This window comes from Equus asinus, chromosome 2, assembly GCF_041296235.1.
Source record: "Equus asinus isolate D_3611 breed Donkey chromosome 2, EquAss-T2T_v2, whole genome shotgun sequence".
Classification (NCBI taxonomy): Eukaryota; Metazoa; Chordata; class Mammalia; order Perissodactyla; family Equidae; genus Equus; species Equus asinus.
Window position 1 is genome coordinate 128,072,698 of NC_091791.1, and position 24,363 is coordinate 128,097,060.

Consider the following 24,363-nt stretch of genomic DNA (forward strand, 5'->3'; position numbering starts at 1 on the left):
ATATGGCTAATATAAATTCCCTCACTCTCCTGAGGAGGAATCTGTGCTCAAGGAGTGTTTTGGAGTTTTTGTTTTGTTTTATTCATTTAAAATGTTTTTATTTTGGGGGGGAGGATGCAGGGGAGACGAACATGTTTGAGGCTCGTGGGTAAGGAAGTGGTTGAAGCCACCGAAGAGAGAGACGCCTGATGATGGGGCGGGGTGGGATCGGCTCAGAGGAACTGGCTTTGGTAATGGGAATGGAGAAGAGGAATCCCCATCCGCCCCCGCAGGAAACGCTCCAGTGATTGGAGGTGTGCGCCTCCGTGTGCCTGTGTGTGAGGAGGGGGATAGCTCCGACTCCCGCAGACATCACCACTCATGACGAAGCTACTTCCACTCACGCGGTCCAAGGCGCACACGCGCGATCCACGACCACGCCCGCACACACTCGACACACAGGGCAACCGAGGGTCCGGTTGCCATGGCGAGCAGGAGCGCGTGAGCCCAGCAGCCCCTCCCGCCCCCGGCCGAACCCGGTCAACTCCAGCTCTGATTGGTCGCTGCTTCCTTATTATGCAAATCATTTGCGTAGACTCGGCGGCCAGCTCCCTGACGTCATCAAGCACGGGGGTTGGGGCTCGGGGCTCGGCTCCGGGAGAGCTCGGGCGGGAGCCCAGAGAGCGCCGCGCGGGGACCTCAAGCTAGACCCCAGCGTCCCGCCGCCTCGGCCCGGGCCTGCCCCGCCCCCGGCCCCGCCCCTTTCCCGCCCGCCCCACCCCCTCTACGCCCCTCCACCCGGACCCCGCCCCCTGAGCAGCCCCCCCCGCCCTCGCCGCCTGGGCCCCGCCCCCTCCCCCCTGGCCCTCGCCACCGGTCCAGGGAGGGGACGGTGGGACAGGCGGGACCGGTGGGACCGGCGGGAGGGCGGACCGGGCGGGGGTATGGCCGCGGCGCCCGGAGGGTCTGCGCCGCCCGCCGGCCCCGGCCCGCGCCTGGGTTTCAGCACCGCGGACAGCGGCGTCGGCATGAGCGGGCTAAACCCAGGTCCTGCCGTGCCCATGAAGGACCACGACGCCATCAAGCTCTTCGTGGGGCAGATCCCGCGGGGCTTGGACGAGCAGGACCTCAAGCCGCTGTTCGAGGAGTTCGGCCGCATCTACGAGCTGACGGTGCTGAAGGACCGGCTCACCGGCCTCCACAAAGGTGCGCGGGGTCAGCCCAGCCCAGCCCAGCCCAGCCCAGCCTAGCCCCAATCCGATTAGAGGGCGGCCCGGCCCAAATCCTAGCCTCAACCGCAGCCCCAACCTTAGCCCTACCTAGAGCTAGTCTAACACCAGTCTAATACCAACCCCACTTCAGCCCAGACTCCTCCCCAGATCGCAGAGCCCTCAACCCAGAATTTTCTGTCTGACATCTTCCTCTGATCATCACTCTGGTCCCCTAATGTGTTCTCCACTCCAACCTCCAACTCCCTACCCTTCACCTTTCACATCTCAACAGTCCCCGCCTTTCAGTTGGACCCTCCATCCCTCCCATCAGACATCCCAAATCCTGGAATTTTTTGAAACTTATCCACCTTCTAGATCTCTAATACCCTCAATCTCCCAAACCCTGGAGCCAGTCATTTCCAAATCCCCACATCTGATGCCACCCTACTCAGGCCTAACCACTCACACACATATCTTTGTCTTGCACCCCTCTTCTGGCCTCCAAGCCCAGCCAACCCCCAGGGCCTTCTTTTGACTCTTACACTGCCAACCTAAAACCCCACAAACCCAAACTCTGCCCTTGTTCAGAACCTAGGCCTGGCTGACTCACAAAATCCAGTTCCCCTCCCAGGAAGCTCTCAGCTCCAAATTCCACTGTCATGTTTAACAGTAACCCCAGTCTCTCCTACCCCTCTCCCCCCGCCCCCAGAATCCCAACACTCTGCATCTTCTGATTTGAGTCCAGAACCCTGACCTCAGCTGGGAACTCCTACCACCTTGTGCCCATCATCTCAGGTTTCCTTTCAGCTGGACTCACACTTTCATTCTCTAATCTTCCCACTCCTGTGCCTCATCTTTGCCTCTCCCCAATCCTCTTTATCTCCTCCTGCTTTCCCTCCCTCACAGGCTGGTCCTGGGACCAGAGCCTCAGGGTGGGTCAGGTTGAAGAGGCAGAAAGGGGTCTTCTCTCTGTCCTTGCTACAGAGATAGAGGCACCACAGTCCTGTCCAGCCACACCCCTTTCTTCCTGTAGAGAGAGGGAGGAGGCTTGTTTACATGCAGAAAAGTCTGTCCAGGCTGGGCTGGAGTGAGAGAGCCAGAGTCACATGTCACACATGGGTATGGAAAGGAAATGAGTTGAGGACAAACACTTTTATCTCTCTCCAGCTTCACCATGCTGCAGTCTCAGGATTTGGGGTAGGGGGAGCCCACCAACTATCCTCCATGATCTTTCTAGGAGAGAAGTGGTGGGCCCTGAGTAACAGCTAACGGTACTTTCCCAAGGGCTGAGAGCTAGAATCAGGCTGCCACTTCTTTTAAAGTGAGAGGCCTTGGAGTGTTCCCAGGTACACTAATATAGGGACTTCAGGAGAATACGCATAGAAGGTCCAGGACCAGCTAGGTAGCATTGAATTTTCCACCCTTTGGGGTGGGGTTATTTTAAAGGGGGCACGGAGGGACAAGACTATACCGTTCAGATTCTTTCTAATGCAGTCCAGCTGCCCACCTGTTCATCCACCCCATATCAACTTATTCTCCTATTTTCTAGACATTTATTTCAGTATGTAAGCACAAGCTAATCTTTCTGGGACATCCGTACAATAAGGGAAGTGTATAGACTACCTTTAATTCTCACTCTTCCCACTTGAACACTATCAGAAGCTCTGAAATGTTCTCTCATCCTTTCTTTCTCTCTTTCCATTTAGCTCCAATTATTTCTGTTTTTTCATTCATCTTTCTCTCAAGCCATGCTTCTCTGCCTTCCATCCTCCATTCTTCCACCCCCTAGCCCAGGAAGTCCACATAGGGCTCCTTTAGGCAGCAACAGCACCCTTGAGCCTTTCAGACAAGTCCCCAGCCCTGCCCAGTTCTGACGTCAGATGATAAGGCTTGGTGGCAGAAGATAAAGCAGAGATGTAAGTGGAATCAGGTGTTTGGTGATTTATCCCCAAAACAACCCACAACTCTCTAAGGCAGGGTTGCCTTGCAAGATGATTGGGGAGGGTCTCCAAGTCAACATCTTCCCCACCTTCTCCCCAGCAACAGTGATGTCCAAAAGCCAGACTGATTCATTTTCCTTTTGATGGCTGGCTACCAAGGGAGGCAGCCACAGTACTTTGAAAACAAGCTCAACTTAGGAGTTAGGAGATTCAAAACCCTATCCTGCCACTGACACACTCTCTGGGCTTCAGTTTCCCTATTGGTATGAAAAGAGTTTGTCCCAGGAGTTCTCTAAGTTCTCTTTAACTCAATGAGTGACAGATATCCACCCACTTTAACAGGGCAGCCACATAGGAGATATGAGAGAAAATCTTCCCATTTGCCTTTCTAGTCTGCTGAGGTCTAAGTGGAAAACTGCACCAAGCTCCTAATAACTTCCCACATCCACTTTCTCGTCTTTCGGTCTTTCTCCTTCCTACACTCAGAAGGCTCTTTTTGAAAACACAGATCTTATGTCACAACCATGCTTAAAACCCTTTAGAGGCTCTCCACTGCTCTTAGGAAAAAGTTCAAAATCCAGACTGAGGCATACAAGGTTATAGATGACCTGATCCCTGCACATCTCACTGGCCACTCTGTGCCAATTCACCAATCTCCAACCATACTAGCTTTCCAATCATTTCCCCAACATGCCAAATTCTTGACTCGGTCTTCATATGTGCTATTCCCTCTGCCTGAAATAATAACCGCCCTTCTTGTCACCTGATTAACCCCTATTTGTTATTGAGGACTTCTTTGAGACATTCCTCAACACTTGGGACTCAATTCTGTGCCCCTCATAATCTTTTACATAATCCCCATGAGGGCAGGGATGTGTCTGTCTCCTTGCCACTTTGTCCTCATGCTCACAATGATAAGTAAGTATTCAATAAATATTTTCTGAATGAGTTATTGCTAATGACTGTTGGAAAGGAAGACATCCCTGCCCCAGTGCTTCCTAGCAGGCTACAGGTTCTGAGGCTAAACAAAGAGGGATAGGACTGACCCTTTGGCTCAACCCAGACTCCTTCTTGGCCCTGTATCTACTTGCTCTTTTAGAGAAGTCAGATTTGGAGCACAATAACCCTTTAAAAGGCCCTATCTTGAAGCCCTGGGAGAGCTGACAGATCAAGCTCCTTGGATAGGATTGGAGGTCGCTGGAAACTCCCACTTACAGGAAGCCCATAAACCAGTCCCACCTTCCAAGCCTCAGATTAGTCCATTCCTCAGCTTCAAATTTGGAGGAAGGAGGTGTTAGGAAGGAGTTGTGGGGTCCTGGGCTTGGCTCCCATCCCTCTTCCTCATTTTCTGCCTCCTCCCATCTGAAACTGAGTTGAGAAGGAATTTAGGCTGATTCTGAGAGACAGTGAGTATGCATCCAAAAATGAAGGGAGGTTAAAGCCGAAGGCAAAGCCGCTTAGGGAGGTTTAACCCCAACAGGACTTATGGCTGGAGTGGGGCAGGGATCTGCGGGATTGTATGAGCATGTGACTGGGTATGAGTACACATGTTCCCTAGGCAAGAGGCCAGGAGCAAATGAGAGGGAGCCAGAGCCTGGGAAACAGGCATATGAAACCCCTCTCTTCAGAGAAGGTGGGAGGCAGAGAAGGCATCTCAGAAGCAGTGTCCTTGTTTAGAGGAGAGTGGCCTTGAGTTTGTCAACTTAATGGGGTCTCCCAAGAAAAAGTATTTGGGGGTTTCAGGAAACCCCCTGAGCCAGCCTCTTCCTCCCCAGGCTGTGCCTTCCTCACCTACTGCGCCCGGGACTCTGCTCTCAAGGCTCAGAGTGCACTGCACGAGCAGAAGACCCTGCCAGGGGTAAGTCCAACAGGGCTGGGGGGTGGGAAGCACCTCAGGCTGGGGACATGCCCTATGTGCATGCCAAAGCAGCATGTAGGGGCTGGGTTGGGACCAGAAACTAGAAGCAGAGTCATCTTTCTAGGAGTGGGCTTACCTATTCCCTGAACTGTTACAAGTTCTTTGAATAGTCTTCTGGTTCAATAAAATGGAGTCAAGACCTTGGGGCCAAGTGTTCCACCCTATCTTTTAGGACATGTATCAGTGTTGTGGGCTATGCTGGGATTTGTCCACCTCAGCTAAAATCATGGCTTCAGGTGTTTGTCACTGGTGTGAGCATGTATGTAGATACATGGTGTAGAGGCTCTGCTGGGCTGGTATCCCATTTTCACCAGCCCTAGGGTCCTTGATGGCACTTTCCTCTGGTCCTCTTCCTGTAATGGTTTTTGGAGGGACCTTGGCTCACCAAGATTGCCTTCCCTCCATACCCCAAATACTTAGCTAAAGTTAAGAGAGACCTGATTCTATGAGCAGCTAGGCCATTATGTATCAATAACACCTGATATGGCCTTGGCTAATGGCAACTCACTGGAAAAAAGGCAAAGTGGGATTTACTGATTATATGGCAGGAGGAAAGTAGTGATTGTTAGGAACTAGCATGGCTTCACCAAGAGCAAGTCATACTATAAAGCCTCATTTTCTCTTGTCGGAGGAGAGATGTGTCCAGAACAAGAGCACTATTCAAATGCCTGCGCAGGCCAAACCTGGGATTATATCCAGTTCTAGGTCTCAGATTTAAGAGGGTCATTAGCCTACCAGAAAGAGACCGAGATGGGATGGGGACATAAAATATATCATGGGATGACAGTTTGAAGAAATTGGAAGATATTTAGCTTGAGAAGATAGGGTTTGGTGGGGGCTTTAATAGAGAGGCATCATAATATAATAATTAAGAATACTAGTTTTCAAGTCTCATAGACTGGATTTGAGTCCCAGCTCTGCCATTTAGAAGTTCTGTGTCTCCAGATACATTTCTTAGACCCTTGAGTTTCAATTTCCTCATCTATTAGGAGTGGGTTATACTAACACTTAGCTCACTGGACTATTGTGAGGATAAACTGAGGCTTAGCAAGTGCTTGGCACAGAGTAAGATCGCAATAAATATTACTGTTGGCGGGGGGTGGGAGGGAGGTAACTACCTTCAGAGTCTGAAGAGGGATTTGGCTTTTTATGGACGGCCCCAGAGGGCAGAGTCAGGAGCAGTGGGTATAAAGAACAGACACACTAATTTCAGATCAGTATAAAGGAATCATTTCTCTGAATTGGAGCTGTACAGCAATGGGGTGTCAGATCCTAGAACCAATCCCAGTAATTGAAGCAACTCAAGCCTTACTCTTGAAGACTCAGTGTCAAGTAACACCAGCTTATCACCCTTACCAACCTTCTGTATGCAAGCTGTGGAGTCAGACAGACCTGGGTTTGGATCTAGACCCTACTACTCACTCACTCTGTGACCTTGGGCAAATCTTTACCTCTCTAAGCCTAAACCTCCTCATTTGTAAAATGGAACTCACAGGGTTGTTGTAATAATTAAATGAACTAAGTCGTGTAAAGTGCTGAGCACAGTTCTTGGCAGAGAGTAAGCACTCAATACTTAGCTGGTGAGTTAGCTGGTGGTAGTAGTAGTAGTAGTAATAGTAACAGCAGGATTAGTAGGAGGAGGAGTAGAAGTCATTATTCATCCAACTATGGGAGTAAATGACTTCTGCTGCTAGAATTGAGAATCAATGAGATTAACTGTAACATTCCATGTGGGAAACAGCATGGTAAAGGTGCAGAGACAGAAGGAACAGGATGGGTGTGAAATGGGGATGGGAGTGTAGCGGAAGGCCCATGTGGGCATGGGCAGGCTGGAAAGAAGATCCACAGAGGACAGTGGTTGAAGAGGAAACTTTGGATTCCAGGCTGGGGGCTTTGGACTTTATTCTAAAAGCAAATGCAAGGCACTGAAAAAATTAGGATGAACTTCGGGAGAACAAAATCCTTCCTCAACCAGCCACAGGGCTCCACAAGATAACGGGGACATGGGGGACTCCATGAGGCTGAGGGCACATAAGATAAGAGCTGTGAAGCCCTAGAATACTGGGATAATTTCTGGGGGAAAAAAGAAAAATAATAATAATGAACATTTGTTGATCCCAGACAGTGTTCCTAGCACTTTACATGTTCGAAGTCATTTAATCCCCTATGGAGAAGGTGTTGTTATTGGCATTCCCATTTTACAGATGAGGAAACTGAGTCATAGAAAAGAAGTGACTTGCCCAAGTTCATGTAGCTGCTAAAGGAAAGATCTGGGCTTTGAGCCTAAGTAGTCTGGCTCCAGAACTCATTCACTTACCCACTGCACTGTTACCTGAGCCAAAGTGGTGGCAGACAGAGATGTAAGGTTCTGGAGGGGATGGTGACTGGGTACATCTGCTGCCTCCAACTATTTCATCTGCAGGCTTCCAACGTGGCCTGGCTTCCTCTGGTACTGCCAGGATTGGCTCTATCACCCTCCCCAGATTAACAAAGTGAAAATTAATATTTAATTATTCTCCTAAACGAAAATCGATGGCTCTGTTGGCCATCCCCAGCAATGTCCGTGCCATCAGTCTTTCCTCTGAGCCTGCCACGGCCAGCAGCAGGTTTAGTCACCTGGCCTTACGCCCACCAGCATGGAGGGAGGAGGATGCCCAGCTCTCTGTGGGCACTGGGTCCTGGGCACAGCTGCAATCTGCCAGACAAGCAGGGACAAGACTTCAATCTGGGCTCCTATTCGAAACAGTCAGAACTGTCACTGTGGGACCAGGAAAGGTTGGGTCAACCTCAAAGAGAAAGCCTGGATCCAAAGGGGAAATTTCATGATATCTGCTGGACTGGACTCCCTCTTAGGTCCCCTCCACCTGCCCCCTGCTAATTTCTGTCACCTAGCAAAGCTTGGCTCCCTTCTCAGGACTTCCTTAAAACCTCAGTGGTCCATCTCATCTGTAGCTTCTTCCCTATGAAGCTGGAGCTACTTATTTCAGCCTCACTTTAGATTCCAAAATCCACCTGAAGAAGGTGAGGTTCAACCTCAGCCCCACCTTCTGGGATTCAGAAGGTGCCCTCCTACTTGTCTCTCTCCCTTCCTGCTCATGACCCCCCCTTCCCTTGGGAATCCATTCTTTCAAACACTGTGAAGGAGACAGACATAATTGAGTACATTTGCTTTTGCAGCTTGTGCCCTGCACAAAACAGCTTGAGTAAAAAGGGAAAATGTTGGGGAGGGCAGCTGGTGGTGTAGTGGCTGAGTCTGGCACGCTCTGCTTTGGCGGCCCGGGGTTCACAGGTTTGGATCCTGGATGCTGACCTACACACTGCTCATCAAACCATGCTGTGGCAGCGTCCCACATACAAAATAGAGGAATATTGGCACAGATGTTAGCTCAGTGACAATCTTCCTCAAGCAAAAAGAGGAATATTAGCAACAGATGTTAGCTCAGGGCCAATCTTCATCACCAAAAGAAAAAAGGGGGCATATGTGGGCTAAAATCCAGCCATGCTTGATTGACCAAGCTGTGAACATTATCACAGAGCTGTGTCAGCCCAGGGAAGGGACACATTTTTTCCCTAATTCATCTGCAAGGTTGGGGGAGTGTGTTTTTGTAACTCACATGAAGGCACTATATGTGCTAGCAGCTGCCCAGTGAAGGAGTTGGAGCCTTTGCCCTCAAGGAGCTTCCAGCCCAGAAAAATACTCCTTGCATCTCATGGGGTTGACCTCTGGGCATGGAAAAGAGGCATCACAAGTGAGGAGGGAGGAGATGCTTTGCAGAGGAGATGCTATCTGAGCTGAATCATAATCATATTTCACCATGTTTGAGGGTCTAGAAATCTAGAAGACAAAAGCCACTTCTGGAATTGTGGGCACAGTGTGAGAAATGGCAGGGAAAGTGTCTAGCAAAAACAGCTAAGTTTCCACGTGAATGGAGAGTATTATGCCTGTGGGCAGCAGGGTAGACAGGACTTACAAGTTTTGGCTGATCTTGGGCTTTATTGGGAGGCTTGCAATGGACAGCTGTGGGTAGCTTTTCAGCAGGAAAGAGTGAGGGACTGGTTTTAAAAGATCGCTCTGGCAACAGTGTGAAGGTTGGGTTGGAGAGGAAGTAACATTGAGGGCAGATGACTATTTAGGACACTGTTGCTTGAGCACAGGTGATGATGCTGCTGCCTTGAAGCTGGGATAGGGCAGGGATGGGGAGGAGAGGATGGGCTTGAGAGCTATTTAGGATATCCATACACATTCTAGAATCAATGGGATTTGGTAGTGGATTGAATTAGAGGAGGAGGGTAAGGTAGAACAAAGTGCTGAAAATGGTGAAGTTTGCTTTTTCTCTGATCCACGCTTGCTTTCGTCCATGACACCTCTCTTAGACCCACCAGTGGTCCTTTTCTGGGGGAGGTTCTGATAAACACTCTTCCCATGGTCGGGGCAAGGGGCTGAGGGCATGAGTGCTGAGTGAAGGAACTAATTGGAATCAGGACCGAAGAGTCTGAAGAGCATAATGCTGAGCCCAAGGCAGGAATTTTAGGCAAGTCAAGGAGGGAGAAGGGTTATGGTCTTGCCTTCACTTCTGTTCATGGGGGCAGAAGGACCAGGGCCTCATGTGTGTCTGTGCTGCCTCCAACCTTCCCCACTCCGTTGCCTGGAGTATGTCATTCTCACCTCTTTCTGACACTCTCTCCCTTGATTTCCCCTCAAGGGCTGGGCCCTGAAGCAGACATGGGCCTCGACTACACCAGGGAAAATCTCAAGGGAATAGGTGCTCAGCCAAGGGCAAGAGCTCACCTGAAGTCCCATGACAAGTTCTTGGCAAGGAGGTGATGCCTTATTTTCCTCAAAGGGGAACTATAGTTAGCTCACCCCACTCCCACATCCCTCCCCTGGCTGTGGCAGAAACAAGGCAGGGGAGTGTTGCCCAGGCAGTTCTTGTGGGCAGCTCTCTTTTTTCCTCCAGCCACACAGAGCATGCCTAAATCCTGGATGTCCTCCCTAACCGCTTCCCAGTAGGGACTGAAGGCCAAGAGCCGTGAGAAGCACTATTCTCCCCAATTCTGTCTTCATCCTCTTGGGCACCTCCCCCTGGGACTTCCCTGCACCTCCAAACTCCCAAACTGCCAACTTCCCCAACCTCTAAGCCGTAACCCTGAGAGTCAGCCTGCATTCCCTCCTCTCCCTCAGACCCCACATCCAACAGAATTTTAGTCTAGTAAATTCTTCTTAAACATCTCTTGAATCTGTCCATTTCCTTCTGTCCTGGTCCAGGTCCACCTCACCCCTTACCTGTATCACTGATCTTCCTGCCTCTAATCTTTCCCTTTCCAGTCGTTTCTCTGCGTGGTGACAGCTCATGGGATCCTTCATAAGACAAAAAGAACTGGATTATTCCCCTAATTAATATCCTTCCCTGGATCCTTGTTGCCCTGGCAATACAACAAAGTCAAAATTCTTTGTCGTGGTTTTCACAATCTGCCTTGATCTGGTCCCTGCCCATCTTTCAGTTTCACTTCCTTCCATTAAAAAAATTATTACATCTGGTACACCTACTAACATCTAGCCTTTGTCATTTTCACTACAACTCTGCAAGTTAGGATCATGATTCACCCTTTTGCTAATGTGGATACTGAGGCTCAGAGATCTTAGAGAAGTTGCCATTGCTGGAACCAGAATTTAAATCCATGACTCTCTGACTCAGAAGCAATTTGCTCTGCCCTGGCTACCTCTGTTCCAGGTGTCCAGTGGAAGAATCCTTGCTCCTTCAGACTTGCAGCTCCCTCTCCATACCCCAGTCATTTGGAGTATTCAGCCTCCAGCCCTACCTCTCCCATGATCTCCACGTGGCCCGATGACCCTAGTTCCACAAGGCCCAGGTCAAACTCTGCCTCCTCCATGAAACTTTTCCTGAGTCAGCCTCTCTCCAAGCATTTCACCTTGCATTTCTCCTAAGTCCCTGGTCCCTCTGTGCCTCATTATTTGTGTTCATGTCTTAAGAACAGAGTTGAGCAGCACAATGCACAAATCATGGACTTCAGCTTCAGACAGACCTGGGGGCATATTCCAGCTCAATCACTTACTCACCATGTGATCTTGGACAAGTGGTTTACTTCCTTCAGCCTCAGCTTTCTCATCCATACTATGGGGACAATTACCTTGCAGAGATGTTGGAAGGAATTTAGAGACAATGTATGTAAAGTGCCCCAGGAAGGGTCTGGTGAATAGTGGGCTCTCAGGAAATGGTGGCATTATCTTCCCTCTGTGAGCCTTTGAGGACAGGGTCCCCAGGGTCATCGCTGTCTCCCCTGAAGGGCCCAGCCCAGGGTCTTCACAGAGTTCATGAAATGCTAGCAACATGCCCAAGTGGTAGAAAGCCTAGGAGCCTAGCTTCCGAGACCTAGACTCTGCCTGGTCCATGCGGGATGTATACCTACCACCTAATGCCCACTGTCCATCGAAGAGTGTGTGGGAGGGGGCAAAGGGGCATCCCTCAGAGCACTGATGAGCTCTATCTCCCCAGGAACCCAGCCAGGGAGGCAGCTGCCATGGAAACCACTGCTGTCACATGTGCTCGTGAGTCTAGGCTCCAGAGAAAAATTCTCAGGATCTATTTAAAAACTAATAAAATAATGATGGTCTTGCTCACCCTCACTGCCCCCCACCCCAGACTTCTACCCCTCTCTCTTTCTTCCCTGCCACACTCCTCCCTACCTTTCTTGAATCCCCTTCCTAATCCCATATCCCCTCGTTTCCTTCCCATCTCCACCAGTATTTCTCTTTCCTTGCTCCTTTCTAGGTCTCTCTCTTACTCTCTCATCATTTCTGTCTTCCTGTGTTTCTTCATCTCTCCCTGTGTCTCTGCTCTCCATGGCTCTATCTCTTGGTCTCTCCTCCACAATCACAGGTGGCCATGCCCAGGGATGGGTCCTGCCTCATGGTCCCTGGTCCAGGCCAGTCCAGACCTGTCCAGCTTGCCCTAATCTGCTTGGATTGATCTGTCATCCCCTCTAGACTGCAGCCTGAGTCCTGTTGGTGTCTTGGCCCCCACCCACAGCCTGGTACACTGCAGGTGCTCCACCACCAGCGAGTGGGTGTGTCAGAGCATAGAAGAATCTGAGTCCTGGGCGGGAGGGGGATTGCGCTGGTTCAGGCTTGGCCTGTTTTCCTTTCCTTTTTTTTTTTTATTTTAAATAAACCTTCTCCACTCCCCCACCCCCAAATTTGATCCAAAGGAAATTGCTCAACTGTGACTGCCAGGGCGTTACCATGGTTACCGGGTAGCACTTGTGGCTATGGTAACAGGAAGCTGCCTGTTGTCTCGGCAACGAGCATATTGGTAGGGGATGGAGTGGCCCCTGATTGGTGCAGAAGCAGTGTATTTCCTGAGGGGAGGGGGTCAGATCATCACCTTCTCAGGCCAGATGAGCATCAGTACCCCTTCCTCCACGAAGAGGAAGGCTGCTGTTCTTTCCTCCCGGCGCTCAGCTGTCTGCCCCCCAACAATAATTCCTTACATCCTACGCACCCAGCTTTTGGCAGTTTACAAAGACCTTTTGCATCCCCATTATCTCATGTGATCCCCACAACACCCATGAGAGGAAGGTGAGATGGGGATTCAATCATGAATCCTCTCAGGTTGGTGGGGGATGGGGATGTGTGGGGTGTATATCAAAATCACCTAGGAGCTTTTACAAATTATACAATCCCCCAACTTGAGAGTCTGATATGGTTCCCGGTGATTCTTATCTATGTCTGATCAGGGAACCCCTGAATTAGAAGGTGAAATTTGTTGGTGGTGGGGGGGGGGATTGAGGGGGAAGTCAAGCTACTTTCCAGGTTTATAGCTTGGATGACTGGAAGGATAAAGTTTGAGCAAAAAGATGAGCTCTGGTTGGGGTGTATCGAGTGGAAGGTGCCAGTGGGACTTTCTAGTTGAGATGTCCAGCAAGCAGCTGGGCACACGGGTCTGCAGCTCAGGAGGGAGGTGTCAGCTGGTGACACAGAGTTCTGAGTCATCACTGTGGGGACAGAAGCTGAGGCTGTGGGTGTGGATAAGACTATCCAGGAAGGATGGAAAGAGTGAGATGAACAGAGCCGAGGATGGTGCCCTGGAGAACTCCAGCATCCTCAGGAGAAGGGGGACCCAGGGAGAGGACTGAGGGGGTGAGTGTAGAAACTATGATATCATGGAAGCTTGGGGAAGGTTTTCTCCATTTGACGAGTTGAATCTGAGAAAGGGTGGCTTACTTGAAGTCATACAACCATTAAATGGCAGAGTTGGAGGCAGACAGCACTAAATCTGATTCCCAGATTGTTTAATCTAAATGACACATAGAATCATATTCTCAGTTTTAGACACAAAACACAAATCTTCAGTATCAATTCCACCCTACCACCCAATTCCTCTCACCCAAAGCCTTTAAGGAAGTCCAGGAGCCAGAGGGACAGACCTCACATGGTCCATGCCCAGAGCCCAAAGCAGGAGAATCTCTTTAGCCACCATACTTCATTCTCTGCTTGCCACTGAGCTTCCTATCACCCAACCCTTCAGGTTTCAGCACCCTCTAAATACCTGGGTTTAAGGAAAGAAGCTTGCAGAAAATCTATAGTCCCAGTGTGAGAGTGATGGAGTACAGAGTTCAAAGGGGCCAGGGCTTAGATCCTGAGAAGTCCAGAGGTGGAGAAGCCAGGGCCCTAGGGCCAGGCAGACATGCTGACTAGGTGTGTTGGTCCAATGTCTTTCAGATGAATCGTCCGATCCAAGTGAAGCCGGCTGCCAGTGAGGGCCGAGGAGGTAACTTCCCTGTTTTGACAAACCTCAGGGTACTATCCACGTAGGGCATGGTGGACTCAGTCCTGGAGTCAGTCGTAGCTGTGGTTTATTACTAGAGTCTCCCTGGGTCAGGGGGACAAGTGCTTGGCACCAGAAACGCTGGGCCTTCCCAGCTCAGACTGAGGAGGGACGGGGTCCTGGGTTCCCTAGTTTCAGAAGAGGCAGACAGGGCCTAAGAAGATGCTGGAGATAGAGGAAGGGAGCTCTTGCCACCTTGTCCCTGGAGAGAGGTCATTCTTGTTTTTCCAGGTGGAACTTCCAGGTTTCTTTGAAGAGCCAGGCTGGAGTTTTATTCTCCTTTTCCAGATTCTTCTGCTTACAGATAACCCAGTCCACTCTGGATTGGGGCCACTCATTCCTTCATTGCAATTGCCTGGTTACTCATGGTAAAAGATGAGGCTGGTAAGACAGACTTTGTAGGCCATATTAAGGAATTTGACTCTATGCTGAGGACCATGGAAAATCTTCAAAGTTTTTAGCTGCACTGTTTCCTATTGCAGAAAGATCAATGCTCCTTAAGAACAGGAGGGCTAAAGAGCTTGTGCTTTTTAACAACCATATGCAATCTGGCTAGCTTCCATGCTGGAAAAGCAATGTTAGCTTTTGATGTCAGTTCTTGGTGTCTTTCTCACCCTTGGTTCTTATATAATTCCAGGATATCTGCCTATAGCCCTCCCTGGTGTCTGCTGACTCTCTCCCTTGGATAAGACTCTCTCCCTGCCTTACCCAAGATCAGCCGTGGCTTTGTTAGGCAAAAGAGGCTGCCCAAGATCAAGGAGAGAATGGAAGCCAATTGACAGACATTTATTAACTCCTACTAATTCTGCACACCCTCTCAGACTTTATACTCAGTGTTCATACCTACAAGGGGCTCTGGTAGCTTCATGATCCACTGTGGAGTTCTTTCCTACAAGAAATCCTTCCTTCATCCTTTCAAATTCTCCAACCTCTGGTCTCTAATTCTTGATTTCTGGTCAAGATGTGATCATCCCTACTTTGTCTTGAAGAGATATTTCTAAGCTTCCTCCCTCCCCTCCACACGCACATCCTCCTTTCCCATCTCATTCTTTCCAGGCAGGTTTTTGAGAAGTTCCAGGCTGCATACCAAACCTCTGGTTCACTTCTCCCAAGAATTTCTGCTTCTTGGAAAACTCTGTTAGGCATCAAGGCCATTGTTGGCCATCTTGTAAGCCCTGCCCACAAACACTAAATAGTCCCACAGCTGAGAGGCCAGCTGAGAATACTTGAGTGAGCTAAGAAGCAAACAGGTTGGGCTGTAGTTTATTCGACCATCCAACCAACATCTTCTGATTAAATTACTCCACATTAGGAATACAGATGTGAGCAAGGCAGACCTGGCACCTGGCCTCATCCAGCTCTGGAGCCATGAGGGAATATAGACAAGTAAACAAGGTTATAATTCAGTGTAATCAGTGCTTTCCAAGTCCTGGGGGGGGGGGGGGGGAGTGTGGGGACAAAATAAGGGGCACCTAAGAGAGATTAAGGTGGGCTCCCAGAGGTAGTGATATTTAAGCTGAGATCTCAAGGATAAACAAGCAGTTGTCAAATAAAGGAGGAGTGAAGGAGCAAGTGTTTCAAGCAGTGGGAACAGCATGTACAGAGCTCAGAAGAACATGACGCAACTTGGAGTCTGGTTCAGGGACTAAGTCCACATTGCTGAGGGCACTACTTCTGCTGCTTGGAGTCCAACACATCTTGTCAGGCTGAGGGCAGCTGCACAAAAGAGGCCTCCATGCCGATAATGCTTCTGCTTGGCCTGGTCCCTGTGTCCTGCCTCTCTGGGCCCTAAGCAGTAGCATCAGCCTGAGTTTTTGCATTTCACTTCCGCATTTTGTACAAGTTTTTCAGGTGTCATGTCATTGACAAATTCTGTGCATGTGGCATCCCACCTTTACACCTGTTCAGATTCAGGGAAGGCTCAAGAGAGCAGGAAAAGCAATTCTAGCTGAAAAGAGGTCTACGTGGCAGTAGAAATCATAATTTTAGTAGTTAGGTGTTACATAGATTTTCTTGATAAGCGATGGCTCTTAGTAAGCATAGTCTCCAAATGCATCCATGGATAATCCTTGTCACAGGTTTGGTTGACCAGATCTCTCAATTCTTCCCTTCTCCCACTCAGAGTCACCAAATGTTCCCTGCCACATATTCCGGAGAGCGGAGGCCTATGTACTGAATCCTGCAGAACAGTTGGGTCTACAATTTATAAGTATTTTACTACCAACTGATCTCTGTTAGATAATGTTGTTACTAATCAAAATGTGTCCCTTTCCTTCAATGTTGTCATATATCTCTTCTAAAGTGAGTTCAGCTCTCTCCTGAATTTTAACACAAGCTAATGCTCTAGAAACTTAACTTTTAAAAATGGTATTGGATTTTGCTTTTGAAATGTAGCATTTAACACCAAGGTGGGATAGCTTATCCCACTCAAGTCTTATCTGTGTGACCCCAAACATTCTATGAACTTTCAGAGTTAATGGTCACACCTGTCCTGATATATTTAAGCCTATGAGCCTGCATATTTTTTTTTATTATTCTTGAAATTAAATCCCTTAGTTTACAATTGATTAATAATGATTTCTACATCTGATAAGGGTACTGGTATCAATGCAGACATAATCTGAGGGGTATCCAGGCAAATATAACTGTCCAAAATTCTGCCATTTTCTTCTAAAAGGAATTGTTAGATTTTTATTCCCATAAAACAGGGATCACCACTTCAATGCTACAGGAGCCAGGTCAGCAACCCTAAATGGGTGAGACTGTCATGATTTAAAGGAACATTTACATTTTAATTGTATTAAACGTTGGCAACGAATTCCATTTTTTTAAGTGGACCAACACTCTGAGAGCCTAACCACGCCTATCAGGTGTGCTTCTTTTGCCCAAAGACCATCTGCCATAAAGGAGTATTCTGTTGTGCACACAGGAACTTTTTGACAAAAGCAGTTACTTTACATTCTGTCCTTTGAATTTTGATGCCAATGAAACAGAGTAGTAGTATTCTTATTTTTAATCAACAGACATGAGGTTTTTGGTTGGAATAACCAATATGTTAAACATACTATATGTTGTATTACCTTTAGGAGTTACTGATAACATTTGCACATTTAATGCCTACAATGCAATAATAGTAGCAGCACAACAGGATCTGCCTGATAGAAGCTGCTGGGCTCCTCTTCTTCCACAGCCATCCCCTGCAGCCTTGGTGGCACTTTTCACAGAGTGCCAGACAGGCATTCAAGTCTTCAGGTCTTCATTGACTATATTATAGCAGCCTTTTGATATATCCCAGCCAGTTCCCATAAATTCTGCAGGTAAGTTCCACACTATTCATATACTCCATGCTCCATGCCTATATTTTATATCCTGTGGCATTGAGCAGTATACTCTTAAAGGAAAATGAATCTAATTTTCCAAAATGAAATTATCTCCTAATATACTAACGGCACCCATTTCTACATTAAACATACCTAGTGCCAAAAACCTTTCCCTCAGCATTTGGATTTATTTGAACGTAAACATTAAAATCTTTGCCTGGATAAAAATTTAAGGTTCATGTATTTCAAAATGTTAACCTCAAATTATATGAAGCCAGAGCTAGAGATCTCCAAATCCCTCAGACAATGGTAATTAAATCAGTCTATTTTATTTGCTGCTCAGCATGGAGACTGTGGTTGATTTTTCTTAACTTACATTGTCTCTATTATGGAAGCATTAAATATAAGTTAAACTGTAAGTACCAACTTTATAGGAAAAGTGTTTTTTACTCCTAAGGCAAAAATCTTCAAAATCGTTGAACTCCTGTATATTCTTTCCTCTCTTTCAAATTTCATAACATAAAATCAATACATTCATAAATGACAATGGTGATTACTCTGCTTGTTCCATTCCCCAACTTGGCTGTATTTTTTTGCTTAGCAAATATTTATGTACCCAAGATGGCTAAGGTACAGAAATAGGTTAACTATCAATCCATACACTCTTTTCACTTTAGTTTTTTTTAACTTTAAAATTTTAAACATTCTCTGAGTGAAGCATCTCTTTTTTAATCTTGAGATTTGGTTTAACTCAAAAGCCAATTATCTGTTATCACATCAACCCTTCTGTCACCATCTTATAATTATTTAAGTGATTTCCACCTGAATTTGCAAGGGTTTGGTTAAACATCAGCCTGAATTTTGAGTAATAAACAGATATTACTATCTAACTAGGTGAGCCATCTTCTCCAATTTTTTTATTTGATTCTATTTTATTCAGTGTTTAACAACTAATCTTTGACTTAAAGTTAAATTTTGAGCTATAATTTTTAGAATTGGATAGTACTGAGATGTATTCTCTGACCTAAATCAGATATAGATTTTAGCAACAACTGTTCTACCAGTCAATTGACACTCATGTCTGTCTTTGATCCTTATACTTATTTAATTCTAAAAAGTATTTTTCCAACTAAGACCTGACTAGATAAGTTTCACAGTACTGCTTAAGACTTTACTCAAGTTAATGTTTTACTTCCTTAAATGCATTCTACCTCCGAAGGTGAAGAGAGAGGCTTTCCTTCAGCTTGACTCAGAACGGATCACCCAAATCTGATTGTTGTAACACTTTTAGGCCATGGCCATGGCTGAACTTCTGACAAGCCCTTCAGATACAGGTGTACAGACTGCACAGAAGGAAGATGCATCTCTGAAGGCTGAGTTCTTCTCAAGGGGACCTGGAAGCCCAGGCGTGGCCTTCCTTTCTTACTCGCCTCCTGGATCTCCTGGATCAGGATGAAAGGACGGTAGAGTCTCTGTTATTTCCTTGGTCTAAATCCCTACTTTTTAGCCCTCCTTAAAGCCCTTCTTTACTTTCTTTTTTTAATTGTGGTAAAATAGACATAATATAAACTTTACCATCTTTACCATTTTTAAGTGCACAGTTCAGTAGTAAGTATATTCAAATTGTTGTGCAACCAACCTCCAGAACTTTTTCATCTAACAAAGCCCAAACCCTGCGCTCAGTAAATAACAACTCTCATTTCCCTCCCCCTCTAGCCCCTGGTAACCACCGTTCTACTTTCTGTTTCTATGAGTTTCACTATTCTAGATACCTCATATAAGTAAAATCGTACAGTATTTGTCTTTTTGTGACTGGCTTATTTCACTTAGCATAATGTCCTCAAAGTTCATCCATGTTGTAGCATGTGTCAAAATGTCCTTCCTTTTAAAGGCTAAATAATATTCCATTGTATGTTTCCCCATTCATTGGTTGATCGACTTCTACCTTTTGACTATCGTGGATAATGCTATTGTGAACATGAGTGTACAAATATCTCTTCAAGACTCTGCTTTCAATTCTTTTGGATATATACCCAGAACTGGTATTGCTGGGTAATATGGTAGTTCTATTTTTAATTTTTTGAGGAACCTCCAAACTTTTTTCCATAGTAGCTGTACCATTTTACATTCCCACCAAGAGTGCACAAGGGTTCCAATATCTCCACATCCTTGCCAACAGTTTTTATTTTATTTTTTAAAAATATATATAGCAGTCATCCTAATGAGTGTGAGGTGATATCTCATTGTTGTTTTGATTTGCACTTTCTTAATGATTAGTGCTGTTGAGCATCTTTTCGTATGCTTATTGGCCATTTGTATATTTTCTTTGGAGAAATGTCTATTCAGGTCCTTTGCTTATTTTTTAATTGGATTATTTGGTTTTTGTTGTTGTTGAGTTGTAGGAGCTCTTTATATATTCTGGATATTAATCCCTTTTCAGATATAGGATTTGCAAATATTTTCTCCCATTCTGTAGATTCCCTTTTCACTCTGATTGTGTCCTTTGATGCACAGAAGTTTTTAATTTTGATGTAGTCCAATTTATCTATTTTTCTTTTGTTGCCTGTACTTTTGGTGTCATAGCCAAGAAATTATTGCCAAATGCAAAGTCATGAAGGTTTCCCTGTGTTTTCTTCTAAGAGTTTTATAGTTTTAGCACTTATGGTTAGGTCTTTGATCCATTTTCAGTTAATTTTTGTATATGGTGTAAGGTAAGGGTCCAACTTCATCCTTTTGCATATAGATATCCAGTTTTCTCAGCACCAGTTGTTGAAAAGATTGGTACTCTTGTTGAAAATCATTTGGCCATATATATGAGGACTTATTTCTGGGCTCTCTATTCTACTCTACTGGTCTGTATGTCTGATGCCAGTACCACACTGTTTGATTACTGTAGTTTTGTAATAAGTTTTGAAATCAGGAAGTGTGAGACTCCCAACTTTCTTCTTTTTCGAGATTGTTTTGGCTATTCAGGGTCTCTTGAGATTCCATTTTAGAATGGACTTTTCTTTTTCTGGAAAAAATGTCATTAGGACCTTTATAGGACTTGCATTAAATCTGTAGGTCACTTTGAATAGTATTAACATCTAACAATATTAAGTCTTTCAATGCATGAACACAGATGTCTTCCACTTATTTGTAGACACAATTTAATTTCTTTGATTTCAGCAATGTTTTGCAGTTTTCAGGGTACAAATCTTTTGCCTCCTTCGTTAAGTTCATTCCTAAGTATTTTATTCTTTTTGATGCTATTATAAGTGGAATTATTTTCTCAATTTCCTTTTCAGATTGTTCATTGCTAGTGGATAGAAACACAACTGATTTTTTGTTATTGATTTTGTATTCTGCAACTTTGCTGAATTTGTTTATTAGTTCTAACAGTTTTTTGTGGAATTAAAGCCCTTCTTGATGCTCATCAGATCTGGCCAGGAGACTCTGCCAGGATATTTCCTTCACTTTCGTTCCTAATCTTCCTTGGCTCCTTATGCTGCAGTCACCACCAAGAACATCAGGGGAGAGATGCTTTGCTCAAAATGCTGCCACCAGCAGGACCTTCTGGGTTGGTATTTGGACTGAAAGGTGGATTGGCATTTTTAGATGTGTTTGGTTGTTGGCACCCCAATCCTGAAACCCCAAAGCCCCTACACTGTCCCTACAATCATGACATCCCACCAAAATGGAGGTGAGTAGGTGTGAGGGGCCTAGACGCCAGAAACTTGGACACCTCAGGAATTCCTTTGGGCCAACTTGTAGCAGAACCTCCCTTCTTGAATAGCTTCTTGGTGCTATTCCTGAAGAAGATGGAGTGGACTGACTCTGGCTCTGGTCTCTCAACCCCATCATTTGCTGCATTAGAATCCCTGACCGGGGCCTGGCCCGGTGGCACAGCGGTTAAGTGCGCACATTCTGCTTCAGCAGCCTGGGTTTTGCCAGTTCGGATCCCTGGTGCGGACATGCCACCACTTGGCAAGCCATGCTGTGGCAGGCGTCCCACATAGAAAGTAGAGGAAGATGGGCACAGATGTTAGCTCAGGGCCAGTCTTCCTCAGCAAAAAGAGGAGGATTGAACACAGAAGTTAGCTCAGGGCTAATCTTCTTCTTCTTCAAAAAAGGAATCTCTGACCTATATGACCAGCTGTGCACTGCAGCTTCATGGACATGGGCCTCTTGGGCCCAAACAACTTGGTTTGGGTTCAAAAAGCATTTGGTAGAAGAACAAGGAGTACACATTCGTTGCCATCAGGAAAATGCAGTTATACCATTCAACTGTGTATCTTTCCAACTACGTCTCAACTCCACACTGATACTACCTTCCAATTCCTTCCACTTTGGGAAGGTTAAGCCTCTCTAATTGATATTCCATCTTTCTAGGGACCCACCAACAACCCATGGGATGCTTTTATTCAGGTATTTCTGAGCTACCTCTTACAGAGTCCTCTTTCTACCAAATGGCAGAGTTTGATCTAGAGGAAATCGAATTACCATCATCATCTCTCTCTGGGGGCATTGATCAGCCCTCAGAATCTTCAGGGCCATGGATTTAGGGGCTACTTTCAGGGGTCTAGCCTGTACTTGTCTTTGACTAGGTCTCTCAAGAAACTTATCCCACCATTTTGAGATCACCTGAGGCTTATGGTCACTGTAACCCAGACCATCCTCCTGTCAAACACCATAAGGCAAAGAGGATACCAGGATTCAGGGTGATACCTGTGAAATGGGTGGCATAGAGCCCAGCCTATAGCTCTGCCTCATTTCAATTTCAAATTTCATACGGTCCAGAACCACAGGGTTAGTGCCCTGTTATGGAAATGGAAATTCTTAACTCAGGAGACTCTCACTGGAAAAGAAGAATCATAGAATTTCGTGGTCTGTGACATGAGCTTGAACTGACAACCATCAGCAGAAAAGAGCAACGAGAGAAAGAGCAGACAAAGGATCACACCACTGTCCGTACAAACGTCTCTCCTGGCCTGGGGCTCCATCTCAGCCTTGATGTCTCTCTTCCTACGTAGGGCTACCTGGATTCTGGTCCTTGGGGCATGACATCTTACCTAGGTGCCATCACCATCTTTCAGACCCTACTCAATGACACAGCTGCACTATAAATTAGGGAATCATGAAGCCTCCTTTAACCTTCAGGACTCTGGAGGCCCCGGGATCTTGTCCAGCCCTTCTTGGGCCTTCTGCAGCCACATGAACATATTTTAGTGTCATAGCTCAGAACAATGACACAGTCTTCTGGGGTTTCATTCCTTGACCAAATGGGGCCTGTCCTCCAATGTCAAGGCAAAGCTACTAACATCAAGCTGGTCAAGAGATTCATGATCTCGGGGTCCTGAACAGGATGATCTCAGATCCTTCTTCATATACCATCAGGAACTCTATTCTCTGTCTTTTAGGTCAGTGGTTTTCAAAGGACTTTCCTTGGAGCCCCTCTAGGGGGTACTAGAAGAAGATGAAGCAGGAGGAACTCCAGCACCCTGCCTCCCCACTTTCCTGCCTTCAGTCAGAGCAGCCCTGCTTTTCTGTTATATTTTTAGCTTCATCCTAATATTTTTATTAGAACAATGAATTCCAAAGCTTTTAAAAAAGGTTAGGAAACCAATGACCCGTTCCAAGGGCACTGTTCTGTTGCTAACACTCCTAGAAATGAAGCACATTCACCAGATTGCACTCTCACCACAGACGATCAGTACCTCCTCTAGAATTCCAGCCACAAGTACATTATCCATCCTTTCCCCCTCAGGATTGTTGGGCAGGAATCCTATGGACAGAGGGCATGATTCTGCTGAAACACACTCTGCCTGTCCCATATAAACCACAGCCTCCAGCCTCCACACAGACACAGCCTTGACAGATAGATACGTCAGGGTACCCAGGGCAGCCTAGTCTGAACCCCACACTATGCAGGTGAAATACGGACATGCGCCTAGCCTTGCTGGAGATTTCCTCCACTGCTAACTTTGGTCAGTCTGTTCTTCCTTTTCACTGTCACCCAGGCTTCAGTCTATGACTCTCACCAGCCTTGTCTCCCTTGCACTCAGGATCCAAGGACACCCAATGGCCTAGCCAAGCTTGTCAAGGAGTAAAGGAGTTTGAGATGGGTATTCTTGGGCTCGGGGATCTTGAAGATGAAGCCTAAAGCCAGATTTTCACCCACTCCTTCTTTCCCAACTTGTATCACCAAGATGAAGCCCCATCCTGAATTCAGAGACTTATCTTGGTGCAGAAAGGAGCAGGGCTCTGACAGCAGGCCCTGTAGGTTGGGCCCTTCTTTATTTCCCAGGCTCTGAATAGTGCTCCTGAGGTCTGACTTGCCAGATGTGCAGCTAAGCCCTGGTTTCCACCACAGCTCTCCAGCTTTCTCCAAGGGACACAGGCCTAGCTCTCAGCCCCTTTCCTGGCATCTTTGCTGCTGCCTGAGGAAGAGTGGACACAAGTAGGGGCCAGACTTGTTCTGGTCTACAGGCAGAACTTGTTCTCCCACAGCATGAACAGGTGGAGAGGGATCAAGGCAGGAGAACAGGGAAAGTCAGAAAGGAGGCAGCAAGGCTCAGGGAGGGTCCTGGAAGCTCAGTGAGTGAATGAGGTAGTGGAGGTAGGAGTTAAGAAAAGGGGTCAGGGGTTCAGCAAGTGTAGTGGGGAAAACGCTAATGTTGAAGGCTCAGGAACCCAAGCTTTCTGCCCTCTTTAGGCCTTTGGGAGAGACACCCAGGTTCAGTTTGTGCTAGGTGTGGGGATTCATCATTCTAGTGCTTGCTGTCTGGGGATGAGGCAGTACGATGAGACAACTGTTTTCTTCACTGTTTTTTGATCCAGAACCATCCCTGATTTGAGCAAGAAGGGGCATTGATTCTAGCCACTGCCATCAGGCTGACTGGCAATGGTGTACTTCTCTTCTCCAAACCCAGTCTGAATACAAAGGCCTTCTCTAAGGAAACTGCCCCCTCCCCCCCTTAATAGGGCTGAAACAGTCCAAAATAGCCTTTCCCAGATTCTTAGAACAGAAAGGTCAAACATATAAAAGATGCATATAGGGCTCTAGACAACCAGAGATATGGACTCAATCACTTTTCACAAGAGCAGCAATGAGTCTCTCTGGGTTTTTCCAGGACCCAGGTTTTCCTGATGGAAATCTGGGTTGAGTTC

The 24,363-nt window shown here is 46.7% G+C and overlaps 1 protein-coding gene across 6 annotated transcripts in view; it reads left to right on the forward strand.

The window, feature by feature from the left end:
* The first annotated feature begins 629 nt into the window (after nt 1–629).
* The window catches only part of CELF6 (CUGBP Elav-like family member 6), a 28,106-nt gene continuing 4,372 nt past the window's right edge, over nt 630–24,363 (forward strand). For 2 of the 6 annotated variants that reach the window (XM_014849708.3, XM_070498744.1), the window contains exons 1-3: nt 631–1,185; nt 4,906–4,988; nt 13,789–13,837. In XM_014849708.3, coding sequence (XP_014705194.2) covers nt 924–1,185; nt 4,906–4,988; nt 13,789–13,837 — 394 coding nt within the window. In that variant the 5' untranslated portion in view covers nt 631–923. Of the gene's footprint in view, nt 1,186–4,905; nt 4,989–13,788; nt 13,838–24,363 lie in introns of all 6 variants that reach the window. The other 4 variants (XM_014849704.3, XM_014849706.3, XM_014849707.3 and 1 more) reach the window with 3 other exon arrangements.